Here is a 20,263-nt window from a genome sequence, read left to right on the forward strand (position 1 = left end):
AAATAGATACAATAAATAAATGCCACGTAACTGCAACTATCTCATCTGTTAAAAAAAATAAAATTTATTTTTTGTTATAAAAAATAAGTTAGCGAGATATCCATGTCAGTAAGTGCCCCCCTCCCAATCCTATAATGAGTGAAGTAGAGTGGGGTGGGTGAGCGTGTCCCTTAGTTTTACTTTCACGCCCAAGAATGTTATTCGTGCAGTAAAAGTAGAAAGGGAGTCTTAATATCTAAAGACATTGAAATATTTCCCCTATAATAGACATATCACTTAAGTGTGATTTTAGCATTCCAGTTGTAGCAAATTGGAATTTCAATAATAATAAATCTAGGTTGAGTGTACCAAAATGATACTTTCAGAACCGAATAATCACAGCATCATGAAACCCATAATAAGTTTGTATAACTTCAACATTAAGAATGTCAGCGTTTTTAATGTATACATGGTCAATCAACGTTCCACTTTCTGTAGTTGGTAAGGCTACACATTGTTTGAATCCTTGCTTTTCCAAAATGTTCTGCACACTGGAAGACACAAGTATATTTTCGTTGAAATCACCAATAATAATGTTACTTGCAGATATTTTACTCATTTCACTAACCAGACACAATAGGTTTTCTCTAAACACATCAGCTTTATATGACCGCGGTCTATATATAACAGCTACTGACACACGTATGTCTTCCACATAAAAAGCTAAGTACTCCAAATTAGATACATGTAGCTTGAGGAATTCAGTACTTTTATGAATGCTAGAATAAACTGCTACACCTCCATGTGCCTGTTGTTTCAAATCTGATGTGATCTCATTAGATGTGTCATAAGATAATGACCGTGGTTTGTGATGAAAATCAAAATCTTTTAATTCCAATTCACTATATAGTTGCCCATCCAGTAGCCAGGTTTCTGTCAAACACATAAAATCAACATTAACAAGTCTTTTATCGCATTTGATGTCTTCAAAATGAGATAATAATCCTTCAACATTGAGTAGCAAGATAGTACATTGGCAAACCCTGTCTGACACTGATTTTGATGTCAAGTATTTTGGCATGCTTAATAGAGCTGATTCAATCTTTTCATTGCAATACATACTCGATTCCTTGAAATCTTGAATAATAAGGCCATCTAATGTCTTAACTCTACTCAAGGCTACATAAGCTTGCCCTGGAGAAAATATTTTATTCAATGATACTACAGCTTTCTCTACTGTTAATCCTTGTACTTTGTGTATAGTGCATGCATAAGCTAGCTTTAATGGATATTGTCTTCTAATGCCTCCACCATTGTTTACTCTGTCCTCTGATGGTTTTATAGGTGTGCTATTTAGTAATAATACAGAGAAGCTTCCAGATTTACTGCGTAGTTTAGTACCAACCTTCACGTTATCAAACACTACATATATACAGGATGGAAATATGTTATTGTCTTCAAAAGAAATATGTGAAATTTTGCCAAAAACACCATTTACTAGACCATCAGATACATCAATGTTTTTAATTAACATCACACGAGCATTTATAGCCAAAGTAACCGTCTTTGCCAAGTTTGTATTGTAGACTTTGACATAGTTCCTCTCTCTCTGTTCTAGTTTTTTAGTTTTAGTATTTCTAGAAAAGTCTTGAGCATTAATACATATGGGGTTTGAACATGTTAAATGAAGCATGTTTATATTACATTGATCCACATCTTTATTTGTTGCAAATATATGCATACCATTGTACTCTTCACCAGTTTCACACAGACGAAACATGTTCACAACACTTGCTGGTAATTCATCAGATTTTCTTCGTGTTCTGACGCTATTTAATGCCTCAGCAAACTGTTGATCTTGCTGCCTTACTACATCTGTTAATTCAGCAATGGCGAAATAATCATTCCACAGATCCATGCCTTCGCTACTAACATATAAAGCTTTTCCTTTTACAGGTGGTAATTGATAAAAATCGCCTACAGCAATCACAGAAACATTTCCAAATGGTGAATAGTCACCAGTCTGTTTGATTTGCCTTAATCTCCCATGTATATAACAAAGCAACTTCTTGTCAACCATTGAAATTTCATCAATAATAAGAATCTGCAGACTACTAAGTTTGGATCGAATGGTGGTTAATGTATCTTGTCCTAGTGGTTGATATGGCAATTTGGCATCAACTGCTATTGAGAAAGTACTATGGACAGTGGTTGCATTTATGTTGAACGCAGCTACACCGGTTGGTGCTGTTAACAGAACAGAAATATCATCTGGATTTGGTAGAATACGAGCAAGAATTCTTGAAGCCTCATAATACACAGCCTTGATAACATGCGATTTTCCTGTTCCTGCTCCTCCGCTTAAGAACATGTGAAATGGTGCAACATTCTTGCCATTAGCTTTATCTAAACACCATTGTCGAACAGTGTAAAATATATCACGCTGTTTATCATTAAGTGATCTCATCAATATTTTAGCCTCATCTTTGGACATTCCACACTGACTATATACTTCTTTACAAACGTCTTTTTTATCTTTGTGCAACAAGTCTGGAATTGAATCTTCACTTTCTGATTCATTAGATACTGAATTCGTACTAGCTGATTCTAAACATTCTAATCTTTCCTTCTCAGACTCTGGGTGAATTTGTGCCCATGCATCTTCTAAAAGAGGGCATGACTCAAGCATTTGCTCAGCTGCATCAATAACATCAACATCTTTCTCAAACATTGCTTTATTTCTGTCAACTATATATTTTACCCTTTCAGGCCAATTGTTCTTGTATTTCACAGCACCAGTTTGATAAAACTCTTCAAATGAATGGAATTGTTTAGGTTTCAAATGGCATTCAGCTCTATATGGTAGAAAAAGTTGCAATATACTTTGATAATGCTTTTCTGGTTGCTTAGTTACTGAAAATCTTGCATATCTGACAACTGCAGGATCAGTCCTTGTTCTCTTTTGCATATAACCTAGACCATTATTAAGTTTAATAACTTTATTGTTATCAATATTTCTTTTTCTTTCTACCTCTGACGTAGGTACAATTCTGTATTCAGAAGCAAAACTTGCAAGACACATGGTATTAATTTTATTTGGTCTATTCTTATAACGATCAAGCATACTTGTCATCCAAATGTTTTCATTGTTGAGATCTCCGCCTTTACTCATGCTCTTTAAAATTGCTAGTGGAAGACTCATTTTAATTGGAGTATCGCCTGTAGGAATAAATTGTACTTTTCTTGAGCATTCTTTTAACCTCAAATTACAAACTCTGTATACAGCCTCCTGAGCACTCAACTCACGGTTGTGAAGATATACACCTCCAATTTTTTTCATTGCAAGTTTTGCATCCATATTCCCTTCTTTTGATGCTTCCCTCTGTGCATGATCTAACAACAATCCCATTTCTCGTTCTGCTTTTGAAATGTAGCTAATAATGTACACAACACAACTGTAGGCATCCACAATATATTGTATGTCCATATTTGCATTCCAGCATCGCAGAAGATCTTTGTTATATTGATTTACCCAAACATCAGAAGGTTGGCGTTTTAAAACTATGCTTGTTTTCTTTGTCAACACGCTACACGCTTTCTCAAAGTTTTCTTGGGTTAATTCAATGTACGCAAACCAGGATGAAACAGATGTGAAGTTCTTTTCAGAATTGAGTAGTATATTCCAGATTTTTGTCAAAATTGCCATGGCTGTATCTTTAGTCATCTCATTTTTTTGGTCTGTTTCTTGATATTCTGATTCACTATCAACATAATTCTGTATGACATCATCAGTTTCAATTGTTTTCTCTTCTTTGTCATTAGATTTGTCTGCATCAGTTTGAACAATAAAGGTTTTTTCTGAAGGTGGGCGTGGGAAATTAAATCTACAAGTAGTACCAAGTTTTCTGCAAGTTTTTGAATGTCTTGTACTGTGTTTTTGTACACTATTCACAATCTCATTAAGTTCTTCATCTTGTTCCGGAGATGGCATTTCACAAGTGACATATTTGTCCACAAAAGTTGTTACTTCTTCATCATCATCTTTATCAATAATTGGTGCATCCTTTACCCAGAAAAGACAATGTGTATGAGGAGAACCACGTTGCTGAAATTCAACACGGTAAAAATAATCTACTATTTCGCCAATAGGTGCTGCAGGTGACATTATTACCTGTTTCAAAAAAGAGTGGAATCTGTGTTCAAACATTCGAGCTGCAGTTACAGGGTTGTTTCTTAATACAGAACATTTTTCAGACCAATCAAGCTCTTCAAAACTTCGTGTATCACCTTCTTCTCGAAGAATACATTCAATTATTTCAGGCCATCTCGTGTCAGCAGATGAAAATGAACAAAACCATGTAGGTATACCAAGCTGTCTTAACATTGCAAATAAATCTTTCTGTGCACTTTGCCAAAAAGGGGGTGTTCCACGGATGGGTTTCAAAAACTTGTATCCCTCATTGTGCTTAAGAATGTCAGTCAATGACTGTGAATTTGTTAGAGTTGCAGCTGTTACAGATTGACCACCTGCTTTACCAGAACCTTTGCGTAAAGCAATAGACACATTTGAGACAACTTGTTGTACTTCTGACAAATACTGAGCATAAAATATAAAATCTGTATTTTTTGCAAATCTACCATCTGCATTCATCAAACGAGTATGCAGATATCTTGACAATGTTATTTTTTCACTGCGTTTGTCATGAAATGTTGGTGATCCTTCAGGATACAATACAGGAAAAGACTTTGCTTCATTACCCTCATCCATTAACATTTTAACTGGACTATTTCCTTCAGCAGGGGCAATACAAGATATTTCATCAGAAGGTTGATCAAGAACTTCGGGTCCAACATCAACTGGTTGAAGACATGTATCTAAAAGTAATCCATCTTTTTCTTCTTCATTGTCCTCAAAATCTCTATTTTTTTCTTCAGAATGTTTTGAGGCACTATCTTCGCTATCTGGTGTTTCAATTTCTTCTTCAATTTTTGCTAAAGGATTAACCCAATCTTTGTTAAAACAAACATCACTATACCATTTATTGTTCTTCTGGAGATATACTAATGCATTCTTTATATGAGCCTCATTTACAAAGTGATACTGATAATGGCCCTTGTATGTTAGTTTCCGCTTCAGTTTTACTTTTATCATTTGGTCATCTGATTCACATCTTGGTAAAATGGATGTAGCTTTATCAATGCTAGAAGGGACACATACAACAGGTCCATGAACACCATTCTGTCCACCTTTTGGTAAAGCCAACATTTTCATAAAAGGTATGTGCAATGCCACCAAATGTTGTTCAAGAGAGTTTAAACATTTTAATTCATCTGGAATAGGCTTCAGATTAAGATTGTTGGTAACTGCTTCACATGGAATTTTACCACTCAGAATTTTTCTTTGACAAGTGAAACAAATCCATAATTTACACTGTCCATTTTTCAAATATAAACATTCACTATCACTAGAACACACACTGCTACATTTGTGTAGATAATCTTCGGTAATACACTTATCTGCAATTAATACGACATTTCCACCTTTTTTGGTGTACACCTCTTTTTTACAGTGAATAACTTGATTTCTGAAGAGTCGCCGATGGCATACTGCACAGACAAAATCTGGTCCATAGGCAATTTCATTTCTAAACATATCCAATACATTTCTAAAATATTGTTTCTTATTTGATTCTATTAATCTCTTGGTGGGTGTTCTATTTAAAACATCTTTTCTATGCTGTTCATTCTTTTTATATTTTGTAGTACTCCTTGCCTTCACAGCTTCTCTGTGTGACTCATTGGTTTTATATTTTGTAGTACTCCTTGTCTTCACAGCTTCTCTGTGTGACTCATTGGTTTTATATTTTGTAGTACTCCTTGCCTTCACAGCTTCTCTGTGCGACTCATTCGATTTATATTTTGTAGTACTCCTTGCCTTCACAGCTTCTCTGTGTGACTCATTGGATTTATATTTTGTAGTACACCTTGCCTTCACAGCTTCTCTGTGCGACTCATTGGATTTATATTTTGTAATACTTTTTGATTTCACTGCTTCTCTATGTGACGGATTATATTTATATTTTGCTCTGCTCCTTGTCTTCCAAACTTCCCTATGTATGTCATTTTGTTCATATTTTACTTTGCTTCTTGCCTTTAGAGATTCCCTGTGTGACTCATTATCTTTATATTTAGTAATGCTTCTAGATTTCACAGACTCCCTGTGTAATTCATCGTCTTTATATTTTGTAATGCTTTTTGTCTTCAAAGCTTCTCTGTGAGACTTATTATTTGCATAATGTTGAATCATGTTCTTTTTTTTCCTCTGGCAAAAACTGTCATCATTGTAATATCGCTCTCGCTGTTTCTCTAGTTTACATTTATTAACAACATGTTGCTCAGTTTGTTTTCTTTGAAAATATTCTTTCAAACATTTAAGATAGGAACGTCTGCCCCGAGATCGTGTAATTTTTGCTGGTGTAGTTAAAGTGTTTGGTACATCATCTGACTCTATATTACTATCATTTTTAAATAATTTCATTGTTGTTCCAATATCAGTTTCTATGCTTTCTAAGCGTCTTTTCTTCATTCCAATTGTTGACACCCTGTCTTGTTCTATAATAATGCTCTGGGAGCAGTCACACAACATATCACCAGCATGCTTGACACATTCAATCACTTCATAATGTATTTCCATGGCGTGTTTTAAGTATATTGCTTTACCATTATTGGATACACTCTTGTTAAGCTGATAGTTGGAGTATCTAATCCATTTACCTCTGCTAAATGTACAAATATCTGTTCTTAATAAATCAGCAGCTCCAAGTATTTCAACTTCTGTTGCCCATGTTTGAGCATATTGCATACCAGATACTATAATGTAATCATCAACAGACACATGGCCTGGTCTTAAAAAGGGGTAAAATACAGGGTTATTCTTCTTTAGATGATTTACAATGGCTAATCTGATTTGCATGTGGTTATCCTCACTTCCAGATAGTACATATGACAAAGCCCGGAAAAAACAATTACCATCCCCTTGGATAGATTTGGTTTTGCATGGTTCACCCATTTCAAAATTTTCAGTATGAAACCCAAATCTGTCTCTTTCATTTTGTAAACTAAGTTCAGTACACAATATTTGACACATCTCAGAGGACAAGGGTTTATATAAAAAAGGTGTATGATCTGATTCAACGAACTCCACTTCATTATCTGACTGTGTTTCACTGTCAACAACATGATACTTTTCAGCATTAACATTTATACCCGTTACTTCAAACTGTTCATTTTCATGCACGTGCATGGATACAGCAAGATCACAACAATGTTTATACACCATCTCAATACTACTGAACTTGATTACTATGCTTAATCCATCAGGTGCTACCATGCCTTTGGAATTTCTTGAATGTGAATCAAAGATCCAATAAAATCCATCATTCTTGATCACAGCAAATGCTGCTCCGCCAAATATAACAAAGCATGAATTATATTCAGTTAATGATATATCAAGAGCATTGTCAAATGGTGTAAGAAATGTGTTCTCATCATCACTTTCACCAATAATACCAAATAATGAGTCACCAACACTCAAAGTAAACTGGGTGTCAAATAAATCAACTGTTTGTGGTAATTCTGTCACCAATAACAGTTCTGAATTAACAGTTGTAGACTGTTGTAAAAAGCCATACAATTCATTACCAGTTTGCAGTATTATATCCAAGTCTTCCGATTCCCATGAATCTACATATTTGATTTGACTGAATATCATAGAAACTAAGCTATTTGCAACACACTGTTTTCCACTGTTATCTAGAAATTGATGATGACCTTGATGAAAACTTCCTTGTACTGAAGTTTTTAGCATGAACTTATTACCTGTTGTCTGATCATTAACATTTCCAACTGAATCATTTAAGAAATGAAATTGCTCTAATGAGAAACTCTCTGCAACATTATTTGTTTCTTCATCATGTACTTTATTAAAAACACTTCCAGCACTAATTTGCAACTCGTTCTGATCCCGAAAGATAATACTTACAGATTCATTCTGATCCCGAAGGACAATACTTTCTGATTCATTATGATCCCGAAGGACAGTATTGCTATGATCCCGAAGGACAGTATTGCTATGATCCCGAAGGACAGTATTGCTATGATCCCGAAGGACAGTATTGCTATGATCCCGAAGGACAGTATTGCTATGATCCCGAAGGACAGTATTGCTATGATCCCGAAGGACAGTACTTTCTGATTCATTATGATCCCGAAGGACAATACTTTCTGATTTATTATGATCCCGAAGGACAGTATCGCTTTGATCCCGAAGGACAGTATCGCTTTGATCCCGAAGGACAGTATCGCTTTGATCCCGAAGGACATTGGTTGGTGGGTTTCTACCCAAGGCCAACCTCTTCTTTAGAGCTTCACCTCTCTTCCAACCTTTCTTTCGAGGCATCTGAAAGATACAATTGTCAAAATACAATCGATTTATTTAATATATTTGCTAAATTGAGCACTGTTTTTACTTACAAGAGATAGGTACATTGTTATTAAAATACAGATGCTACCTGTGTCAATTTCATTAGCAATACTGCTAATTTGCAAGCAAAACAGTGAGATAAATTGCAAACTTGCATTGTGACTTTTTTCCTTCAGTTAAATACCACACAGCTGTCTTGAATTGCATCATCACACAAATGCATGTACATAGGTCTGATGTCTGTGTTTATGATTTTTGAAGTTTATACAGTTGTTAATAAAGAGCTAAACATACACTCATATCTACCTCTAAACATGTTCAAACATGATCAAAGTGTTTGTGTGAATGAGATCTGGTTGTAAAAAAATGGTTGATTTCAAAAATATGTTACCTAAAAATTGTGGACATACAGGTGTCTTGAATTAGAACACTATAAAACTTTATTTACTGCTTAGAATGTCTATTGAATTACTAAACTAAAAACCTGATTGGTCCAGATATGTATGCATAGACTAGAAAGATTGACACATACAAATGTATATATATATCAATTCCCCAGTTGAGTGACAAAATGATCTACATATAGCACTAACTCCCACAAATCATGTGAACTTTGATATATTTTACCATAATGCTGACATGTAGTAATAATGTGTATAAGTATCAATTCACACTTCATTATTAACGGCTAATAAAATGTGTACATGTTTGATACATAATTTTTAACCAAATTAAAATTATATAAGGTATAGATCATAACAAATTCAACTTTCATGCTTAGACATATCTTACCTTTCAATATACAGGAATAGATTGTTATAGACTGCAAGTGAAATATAGAGAACTGTTAAATTATGCAACATAGTGAATTTACAATTATTATAGTAATGTGATGGTCAACACAGCAATTTTTGGTATTAATACAGATAAATGGCAAACCTACACAGGAAAGTGTAACAAACAACTCTTTAATAAACATAATAAAAAATATTCACTGAATCTCTATTCACTAAACTATTCACTCTTCGCTACAAATTATTTAAAAAATTGTTCGCCCTGTTAATTGATTCAGATAGATTTCAGGAAACGTGAAATAGCAAATCATTACAACCAATGATTATTGACAAGGGGTCATTAACTTGACCAGTGGCTGAAACCGCAACATGCAGTTAGTACTATAGGTCAAAGGTCACAATACAAAATAAGTCATTGTCAATGACACGTCCCCGTTCTGTTCATATTTGAGTGACATATACATTCAAAGCAGCAACAATATGGATGTTGAACTGCATTCAGTAAAACAAAATAGCCACCAGTCAGCCATTTTTAACACAATCCAAACAAAAATTTAAACTAAATTTGCCCATGCATGACTAAGATTCAGTTCCGGTATGGTGAAAATGTGCAATTTTTGTAAATTTTTGACCTTAAAAGGACTGGCCCAAATGCACAGGCATATGTATGATATAATGTATAATGTGTATGTGAAGTTTGAACTTGATCTGTCCAGGCATGTCCGAGATATGGATCGAAAACTAAATTCTTTAAAACAAAATGGCCGCCAGTTGGCCATTTTGAACTTGATCCGAAGAAAAATTGGTATGCATCAAGCTTATATTATGTTTAATATATGCACTAAATCTGAACAAAATGGCCATTATTCAGCTATTGTTAAGCGGATCATGAAACAAATGCACATATCTATTTGTGACATGATGTACCATGTGTGTGTGAAGTTTGAACTTGATCAATCCAGACATGTCTCGGATACGGATCCAGAACTGAAATCTTTAAAACAAAATGGCCGCCAGTCGGCCATTTCAAGCCCGATCCAAAAAAAAATGACGTGCATCAAGGTCCTATTATGTTTAATGTATGTACCAAATTTGAACAAAATCTGTCCATGCATAACTGAGATCCGGGTCCGGAATGGTGAAAATGTGCGATTTTGATGCATTTTCGGCCTTAAAATGACCGCTATTCGGCTATCATTAATCAGATCATGAAAAAAATGCATGTGCATATGTCCCATATAATGTGTGATGTATGAGTGAAGTTTGAACTTAATCGGTCCATGCATGTTCGAGATACAGGTGATCATGGACGCACAGACGCACACAGGGCAAAACATAAGTCCCCGTTTTCGGACTACGTCCGAACGGGGACTAACAATCAGCCTGTCAGCTGAGATAGCCCCGATGTTAGCTGTTCAAAATTAGATATCATCATGAATTGAACAAATCTCAGATAGGTATACCTGAGGTACCTATATGTATGGTATCCAAGCAATAGGCTCAAAATCAACCATTAGATAGTCAAGTACACACAAGACGATTGAAATATCAATGCAACATACCCACAAATAACAAAAATAGCAATTAATTAAGGACCAGCAAGAAAATTTGGTAAAAAACACATGTGCAAAGAACCGGATGACTCCAGGTTTTGAAATTGTTAACACATACATTGGGGTAACCCTGAATCTCTGTCCCCAGCCAATATTTCCCCGACCAAATTGAATGGCCCCCTGGCCAATGAGCCATTTACATGTTTTTCTCACAAATTTTTATATATTTAACACCACTAGCCAATCTCTGGCTCAGGCCAAATTGAATGGCATACATACAAAATACGTTTTTTGAAATTCAGTCCCTCATCCCCTTGGCTTTATCGCCGATTTTTTCGTCGCCAGAGTGATTTACATCATCAATTTTGTTTCACAAGCGTCTCTAATAAATCTATCTAACCGCTGAACTGAATTAATGATATTATCAAAAAATCATAGAAGATTTGGCGAAAATCAGTCGTTTTTGGCATCAACATATTTTCGCTTGGAAACGCAATGGTGATAAGACTCGATTTTCAAGGACGCAGGTTGTATACAAGTATACAAGTACTGTCTACGATGTACTGCAAAATGGAAATAATATACTTATTTAACCATTGATTTTTGTACAAAACTCCAAGAACACAAAACAGACAACAAAAGACAAAAAAAAAAACTGCCGAGTACACTACACAGTCACTGTAGTCACACCAATAAGAAAAACATACAAATTAAATGTCAGTGAACACAATCTTTATAAAAAAAATTGCAGTTTGCAGCCTCTATGGACAAGTTCACAACCTCTAATATTGCAAAACTGTCAGTTGTGAACTGTACATTAAATCTTATTAGGATTTCCACATACAGTTACACAGATCAAAAAAAAAATCAATATTAAGACAGGAAAAATAATGCTTTTTTGTCAAGGGTATAAACTAAATTCTCTTATCCTGGGGGTATTTTTGTGAGTGTACAAGTATGCATTCAAATTATCAAAACTTCAAAAGTAATCATAGTACAAATGTTAAGTGAACAAAATTATCAATTATGATTTCGGATTTGTTGGAAAAGTGGCCGAATAGCTGTGACATTGTGTATTTGGTGATGAGAACTGCCAAGCCAGTTTATAAAACAGTGAACAAAGATTTTTTCATAAATATTACTGACCACGAAAGACGCCCATCGCGAAATGTCTCTATATTACTGTCGAGTCATGGTAACTTGTCGGCCAATTCACTTCCGCGTTTTACGTACGTTGGCGAGTGGCGTTAAATATATAAAAAATTGCGAGAAAAACATGTAAATTAATAACTCATTGGCCAGGGGTCGGGGGCCAGAGATTCGGGTTACCTCATACATTGCTAGTTTTGGGAATTGAGGTTTGACCTTTCTAAATAATCGACACTATAAAATAGCGACATTGTTCAATTATTTCACCCATTATAGCTGTAAAATAATGTCTTTGTTTGTTTGTGCCGCTCAAATGACACGTCTGTGACTTTCTATATTTCCAAATTTATTAGACATGTGCAATGCTTTCAAAAGTTGAACACGATGCACGCACTTCCGGTCGACATGACTGGGCGACGCCATGATTGTTTTACACGATAAATGACTAGAAAATGCACAAAATCTATCATATTTAATATCTTACACCGAAAACTGGACCTGAGAATGCGACTACTAGACCTTTACATTTCGGATACGTTCACTTATAGTAACATATATTGTCATATATTATCAATATTCAACTTTTGAATCTCCGATCATAAAATAAACGTGTACTCACCAAAACGAAAGCGCAGCATATAAACTTCGACCGTCTGGTGGCGCTATATAGTTTTCACAGTCACGGCCTGAGAGACGGGTCGTTGTCCAAGTCCAACAGTCTTAGTTATACCATGGAACTATAAACCAGTTCCATGGTTATACTAGTAATTAGTAGTGCAATAAAATTTACGAAATCAGATCACACCTAGTTTTTTTTTCAGATTGATTTGTGGAAATTTTATGCCTTTATTTTAATCGTGTTCAAATGCAAAAATGTGCATATTTTGTACACGAATTAAAGTTATATATACTTGTAGAGGCTGTAAATATAAACGACGCTGTATTGATTGTCAGTGTTTTATCGAGTACATGACATGATTTATGTACGGTTTATACTAAGACTATACATGTGTTGTAATTTGATCAATATTAAAGTACGCGTCTGTCACTGCTAGACCGTCGTTTTATGTAACTGTTATGATATGACAGTTTATACCGGGCATACTCTGTCCCGGGACTCGCCCACACAGATGTAAACAAAATATTATACATATTAATTTTATAACCAGAACTTGACATGACTTAGACGTCTCTGGTATCATATTGACAACATAATTTTACAACATATATATAATAATAATTATAAGTTATTAAACTAAGTACAAGATGGAATGCGAGAACTGGAGCACATGTGCAAGAAAATATTTAAAATGTTTTGTTTATGGTGCGGCAATTAACAATTTCAAAAACGACTATAGGTCCCATCCGTGGTTACATGCAGTTCTAGTATAATGTGCGCCCTCTATGGCAGCCAGGCCGCAGAAACTTCTTAATACATCTCCACAATGAAGCCTCATATTTTACGCTAACATGACATGCGTTATATTTTAGTATTTAAAATGTTTTCAGGCTATTTCAAATGTGAACATCCTGACGGTGAACCTTGTTATTTAAATACACGCATTGCCGGATTAGTGAGTCACAAGAAATTAATTCATCCAATAAAGAAAGAAACTGTATAATGAAATCACTGCCATCGCCGCTATGTTAACCAGCCATGGTTAAACAACATGCTTGATTTAAATTACTATGACAAACAGTAAACTACAGAAAGAGTCATGTCTAGCAAATATCATCAATAAAATCTTTAACGGTCATGTGACCTTGGCCGCCATATTGGATTTTCTGAAAATGACAAAAAACTTTAAAAATCTTCTTTTTAAAAATGGCTCATTCCTATGATAAGAAATTTGCTTTGCAGCACCTATGTTGATAGCTCTACAAATTTAATGAAGCAGATTTTTGAAAAATGGCTTTCTTTAGCAGCCATCCTGGATTTAGTAAAAAGTGAAGTTACGCTATAAGTCATGAACAATTTGCCAGATTGAAACCAAAGTTGGCATACAACATCCGTTCAATGCGGTGATTATGTGTTCATGAAAATATTTCCCACGATTCAAGTGGTTTTGGCTGCCATCTTGAATTTATCCAAAAAATGTAAAAAAAAATCAAAAAATCATTTTCTTAAAAACTACCCGCTTGTTTGACATGGAATTTAGCATATAGTATCTCTCTTGATAGCCCTACAAAGCTACTGAAACAGATTTTTGAAAAATGGCTTCATTTGGCAGCCATCTTAAATTTAGTAAAAAGTGAAATTTCGCTATAACTCATGAACAATTTGCCAGATTTAAACCAAAGTTGGCATACAACATCCGTTCAATATGATTATGTGTACGTGAAAAAATTCCCCATGATTCAAGTAGTTTTGGCGGCCATCTTGAATTTATCACAAAAATGCAAAATACCTCCAAAAAAATCATCTGTATTATGAATAACATTGGACAGATGACTATCAATGGTTATGTCTGTTGATTCCAGTGTGGTTCATAAACCAAAATACCAGAGGACTTGTTAAGAACATTGCATTCTAGACATGAAACGTTCGTCAAATAATCACATCGAGCAAGTGCAATTTGCCATCAGCCATGCAGGCTCGAAACCCGTCATTGCTGCTATGCAGCTATATTTAGGCTTTCAAGTCCCTTCAGGCTTGAAAGCCTATTGTTTTTGTTATGTTTATTATTATTATTATTATTCTTCCGCCAACTTCAAACGACTTCTTCTCTGAAACGGCTGCACCATTTTGCCTGAAAATTTGTATATACCTTGTACATGTCATGCCAAAAAAAGTGACTGAAACAGATTTTCGATTAGTCACGTGGTTCGTCCGCCATCTTGGAACTCATTAAATATGCATGTCTCTTGTATCTCAAAAACTATTGCATGTACAAACATGGAACTAACGGTATATTGAAGGCAACGCACAAGAGAATTGGCCAAAATATTCGTTGACCATATATGGTCATAGAACTCATTAAATATGCATGTCTCTTATATCTCAAGCACTATTGCATGTACAAACGTGAAACTAACGGTATATTAAAGGCAATGGACAAGAGAATTGGCCAAAATATTCGTTGACCATATATGGTCATAGAACTCATTAAATATGCATGTCTCTTATATCTCAAGCACTATTGCATGTACAAACGTGAAACTTACGCTATATTGAAGGTAATGGTCAAGAGAATGAGGCACCATATTCGTTGACCATATAAGGTCATATACCTCATTAAATATGCATATCTATAATATCTCAGACTCTATTGCACATACAGGCATGGAACCATTGCTATATTGAAGGCTTTGGACAAGAGAAATTGTCAACATGTTCAATGACTATATATGGTCATATAACTCATTAAATATGCATGTCTCCAATATCTCATGTACCATTGCATGTACAAACATGGAACTAACGGTATACTGAAGGCTTTGGACAAGAGAAATTGTCAACATATTCGTTGACCATATATGGTTATAGAACACATTAAATATGCATGTCTCCAATATTTCAAGCACCATTGCAAGTGTAAACATGGTACCAATGCTATATTGAAGGCACTGGGAAAGAAAATTGGCCAACATATCCGTTGACCATATATGGTCATAGAACTCATTTAATATGCATGTCTCTAATATCTCAAGCGCTATTCCATGTACAAACATGGAACAAACACTATATTGAAGGCAATAGAAAAGAGAATTGGCCAACATATCCGTTGACTATATATGGTCATAGAGCTCATTAAATATGCATATAATATCTCGAGCACTATTGAAGTTAGAGACATGGAAATAGCGCTACAATGAAGGCATTGGGCCAGAACTTCGTGTAACCTACACGTATATACATTGCACAAATCAAATCTTCAATCTTTTTTTCCCCAAATTTAATGGTGTTATGGCTCCTTTTTCTTGAAAGCCGTTAATAGCTGCTCTGCAGCTATATTTAGGCTTTCAAGTCCCTTCAGGCTTGAAAGCCTATTGTTTTTGTTATGTTTATTATTATTATTATTATTATTATTATTATTATTATTATTATTATTATTATTATTCTTCCGCCAACTTCAAACGACTTCTTCTCTGAAACGGCTGGACCGTTTTGCCTGAAATTTTGTATATACCTTCTACATGTCATGCCATTAAAAGTGACTGAAACAGATTTTCGATTAGTCACGTGGTTCGGCCGCCATCTTGAAACTCATTAAATATGCATGTCTCTTGTATCTCAAAAACTATTGCATGTACAAACATGGAACTAACGGTATATTGAAGGCAACGGACAAGAGAATTGGCCAAAATATTCGTTGACCATATATGGTCATAGAACTCATTAAATATGCATGTCTCTTATATCTCAAGCGCTATTGCATGTACAAACGTGAAACTGACGCTATATTGAAGGAAATGGTCACGAGAATGAGCCAACATATTCGTTGACCATATAAGGTCATATACCTCATTAAATATGCATACCTATAATATCTCAGGCACTATTGCACATACAGACATGGAACCATTGCTATATTGAAGGCTTTGGACAAGAGAAATTGTCAACGTGTTTCATGACCATATATGGTCATATAACTCATTAAATATGCATGTCTCCAATATATCAAGCACTATTGCATGTACAAACATGGAACTAACAGTATACCGAAGGCAATGGACAAGAAAATTGACCAACATATTCGTTGACCATATATGGTCATAGAACTCATTAAATATGCATGTCTCCAGTGTCTCAAGCACCAATGCAAGTATAAACATGGTACCAATGATATATTGAAGGCAATGGACAAGAAAAATTGGCCAACATATCCGTTGACCATATATGGTCATAGAACTCATTAAATATGCATGTCTCGAATATCTCAAGCGCTATTCCATGTACAAACATGGAACAAACACTATATTGAAGGAAATAGAAAAGAGAATTGGCAAACATATCCGTTGACCATATATGGTCATAGATCTCATTAAATATGCATGTCTCTAATATTTCAAGCAGTATTGCATGTACAGACAGGGTACCAACGCTATATTGAAGGCAATGGAAAGAGAATTGGCCAACATATCCGTTGACCATATATGGTCATAGAACTCATTCAGTCCCTTCAGGCTTGAAAGCCTATTGTTTTTGTTATGTTTATTATTATTATTATTATTATTATTATTATTATTATTATTATTATTATTATTATTATTCTTCCGCCAACTTCAAACGACTTCTTCTCTGAAACGGCTGGACCGTTTTGCCTGAAATTTTGTATATACCTTCTACATGTCATGCCATTAAAAGTGACTGAAACAGATTTTCGATTAGTCACGTGGTTCGGCCGCCATCTTGAAACTCATTAAATATGCATGTCTCTTGTATCTCAAAAACTATTGCATGTACAAACATGGAACTAACGGTATATTGAAGGCAACGGACAAGAGAATTGGCCAAAATATTCGTTGACCATATATGGTCATAGAACTCATTAAATATGCATGTCTCTTATATCTCAAGCGCTATTGCATGTACAAACGTGAAACTGACGCTATATTGAAGGAAATGGTCACGAGAATGAGCCAACATATTCGTTGACCATATAAGGTCATATACCTCATTAAATATGCATACCTATAATATCTCAGGCACTATTGCACATACAGACATGGAACCATTGCTATATTGAAGGCTTTGGACAAGAGAAATTGTCAACGTGTTTCATGACCATATATGGTCATATAACTCATTAAATATGCATGTCTCCAATATATCAAGCACTATTGCATGTACAAACATGGAACTAACAGTATACCGAAGGCAATGGACAAGAAAATTGACCAACATATTCGTTGACCATATATGGTCATAGAACTCATTAAATATGCATGTCTCCAGTGTCTCAAGCACCAATGCAAGTATAAACATGGTACCAATGATATATTGAAGGCAATGGACAAGAAAAATTGGCCAACATATCCGTTGACCATATATGGTCATAGAACTCATTAAATATGCATGTCTCGAATATCTCAAGCGCTATTCCATGTACAAACATGGAACAAACACTATATTGAAGGAAATAGAAAAGAGAATTGGCAAACATATCCGTTGACCATATATGGTCATAGATCTCATTAAATATGCATGTCTCTAATATTTCAAGCAGTATTGCATGTACAGACAGGGTACCAACGATATATTGAAGGCAATGGAAAGAGAATTGGCCAACATATCCGTTGACCATATATGGTCATAGAACTCATTCAATATGCATATATACAATATCTTGAGCATTATTGAAGTTAGAGACATAGAAATAGCGCTATAATGAAGGCATTGGGCCAGAACGTCATGTAACCTACACGTATATACATTGCACAAATCAAATCTTCAAACTTTTTTTTCCAAATTTAATAGTGTAATGGTCCCTTTTCTTGAAAGCCGTTAATAGCTGCTCTGCAGCTATATTTATTATTATTATTATTCTTATTATTTTTCCACCGTTTTTTAAAGCACTGTAACTTGAAAAATAATGCTGCGATTGATTAGACATTTTGCATGCTGATGAAGGGCCATGAGTTGTGGTGCATACCCCAAAATCAGCCATGTAGGTCACATGACCAGGCCGCCATCTTAGGTAGAACACAAACCGGAAGTGCTCAATTGCACCACTTTCTGAGGGTCTAGGAACTTCCGGTTTTTTTGTGTGGCATCATTGGCTCATGTCTAGCAAATATCAGCAATAAAATCTTTAGCGGTCATGTGACCTTGGCCGCCATATTGGATTTTGTGAAAATTGACAAAAAATTTTTAAAATCTTCTTCTCAAAAATGGCTCGTTCATGTGATTAGACATTTGCTTTGCAGCACCTATGGCCATAGCTCTACAAAGTGACTGAAGCAGATTTTTGAAAAATGGCTTCCTTTGGCAGCCATCTTGGATTTAGTAAAAAGTGAAAGTACGCTATAACTCATGAACAATTTGCCATATTTAAACCAAAGTTGGCATACAACATCCACTCAATAAGATGATTATGTGTTCATAAAAATATTTCCCATGACTCAAGTGGTTTTGGCGGCCATCTTGAATTTATCACAAAAATGCCAAAAACCTCAAGAAATTATTATCTTAAAAACTGCTTGCTTGGTTGACAATCAATTTAGCATATAGTATGTCTGTTGATTGCTCTACAAAGGTACTGAAGCAGATTTTTGAAAAATGGCTTCCTTTGGCAGCCATCTTGGATTTAGTGAAAAGTGAAATTACGCTATAAATTATGAACAATTTTCCAGATTTCGACAAAACTTGGCATACAACATCCACTCAATAAGATGATTATGTGTTCATAAAAATATTTCCCATGACTCAAGTGGTTTTGGCGGCCATCTTGAATTTTTTTAAATAAAGCAAAAAAGCTCAAAAAATTATGTTCTTAAAAACTGCTTGCTTGTTTGACAATCAATTCAGCATATATTATCTCTGTTGATTGCTCTACAAAGGTACTGAAGCAGATTTTTGAAAAATGGCTTCCTTTGGCAGCCATCTTGGATTTAGTGAAAAGTGAAATTACGCTATAAATTATGAACAATTTTCCAGATTTCGACAAAACTTGGCATACAACATCCACTCAATAAGATGATTATGTGTTCATAAAAATATTTCCCATGACTCAAGTGGTTTTGGCTGCCATCTTGAATTTATCACAAAAATGCCAAAAACCTCAAGAAATTATTATCTTAAAAACTGCTTGCTTGTTTGACAATCTATTTAGCATATAGTATCTCTGTTGATAGCTCTACAAAGTTACTGAAGCCGATTTTCGAAAAATGGCTTCCTTTGGCAGCCATCTTGGATTTAGTAAAAAAGTGAAAGTACGCTATAACTTATGAACGATTTAGCAGATTTAAACAAAACTTGGCATACAACATCCGCTCAATGAGATGATTATGTGTTCATGAAAATATTTCCCATGATTCAAGTGGTTTTGGCGGCCATGTTGAATTTATCACAAAAATTCAAAAAACCTCAAAAAATTATCTTGTTAAAAACTGCTTCCTTGTTTGAAAAGCAATTTAGCATATAGTATCTCTGTTGATAGCTCTACAAAGTTACTAAATTAGATTATCGAAAAATGGCTTCCTTTGGCAGCCATCTTGGATTTAGTAAAAGAGAAAAAGTTCTATAACTCATGAACTATTTGTCCTTGCATTAAGTTTATCATATTCCTGTGAAATCAAATCCATATGTTGTGTAGTTTGTCTGCTATCTTTCATTCTAGACATGAAACATTCGTCAAATAATC

The 20,263-nt window shown here is 34.8% G+C and overlaps 1 protein-coding gene and 1 long non-coding RNA gene across 2 annotated transcripts; both read right to left on the minus strand.

The window, feature by feature from the left end:
* Positions 1-361: 361 nt before the first annotated feature.
* Positions 362-7,846, minus strand: LOC146731664 (uncharacterized). Its single transcript, XM_085492984.1, has one exon. The coding sequence runs from the start codon at positions 7,844-7,846 to the stop codon at positions 362-364; it is 7,485 nt and encodes a 2,494-aa protein (XP_085349110.1).
* Positions 7,847-7,934: 88 nt separating this feature from the next.
* On the minus strand, positions 7,935-12,636 carry LOC146731665 (uncharacterized). Its single transcript, XR_014926969.1, has 3 exons — positions 12,577-12,636; positions 9,254-9,284; positions 7,935-8,437 (listed from the first exon to the last, which is right to left on the minus strand). It is a non-coding gene; the product is annotated as an uncharacterized LOC146731665 (long non-coding RNA).
* Positions 12,637-20,263: the final 7,627 nt, after the last annotated feature.

Source organism: Saccoglossus kowalevskii, chromosome 18, assembly GCF_978046115.1.
Source record: "Saccoglossus kowalevskii chromosome 18, keSacKowa6.1, whole genome shotgun sequence".
Classification (NCBI taxonomy): Eukaryota; Metazoa; Hemichordata; class Enteropneusta; family Harrimaniidae; genus Saccoglossus; species Saccoglossus kowalevskii.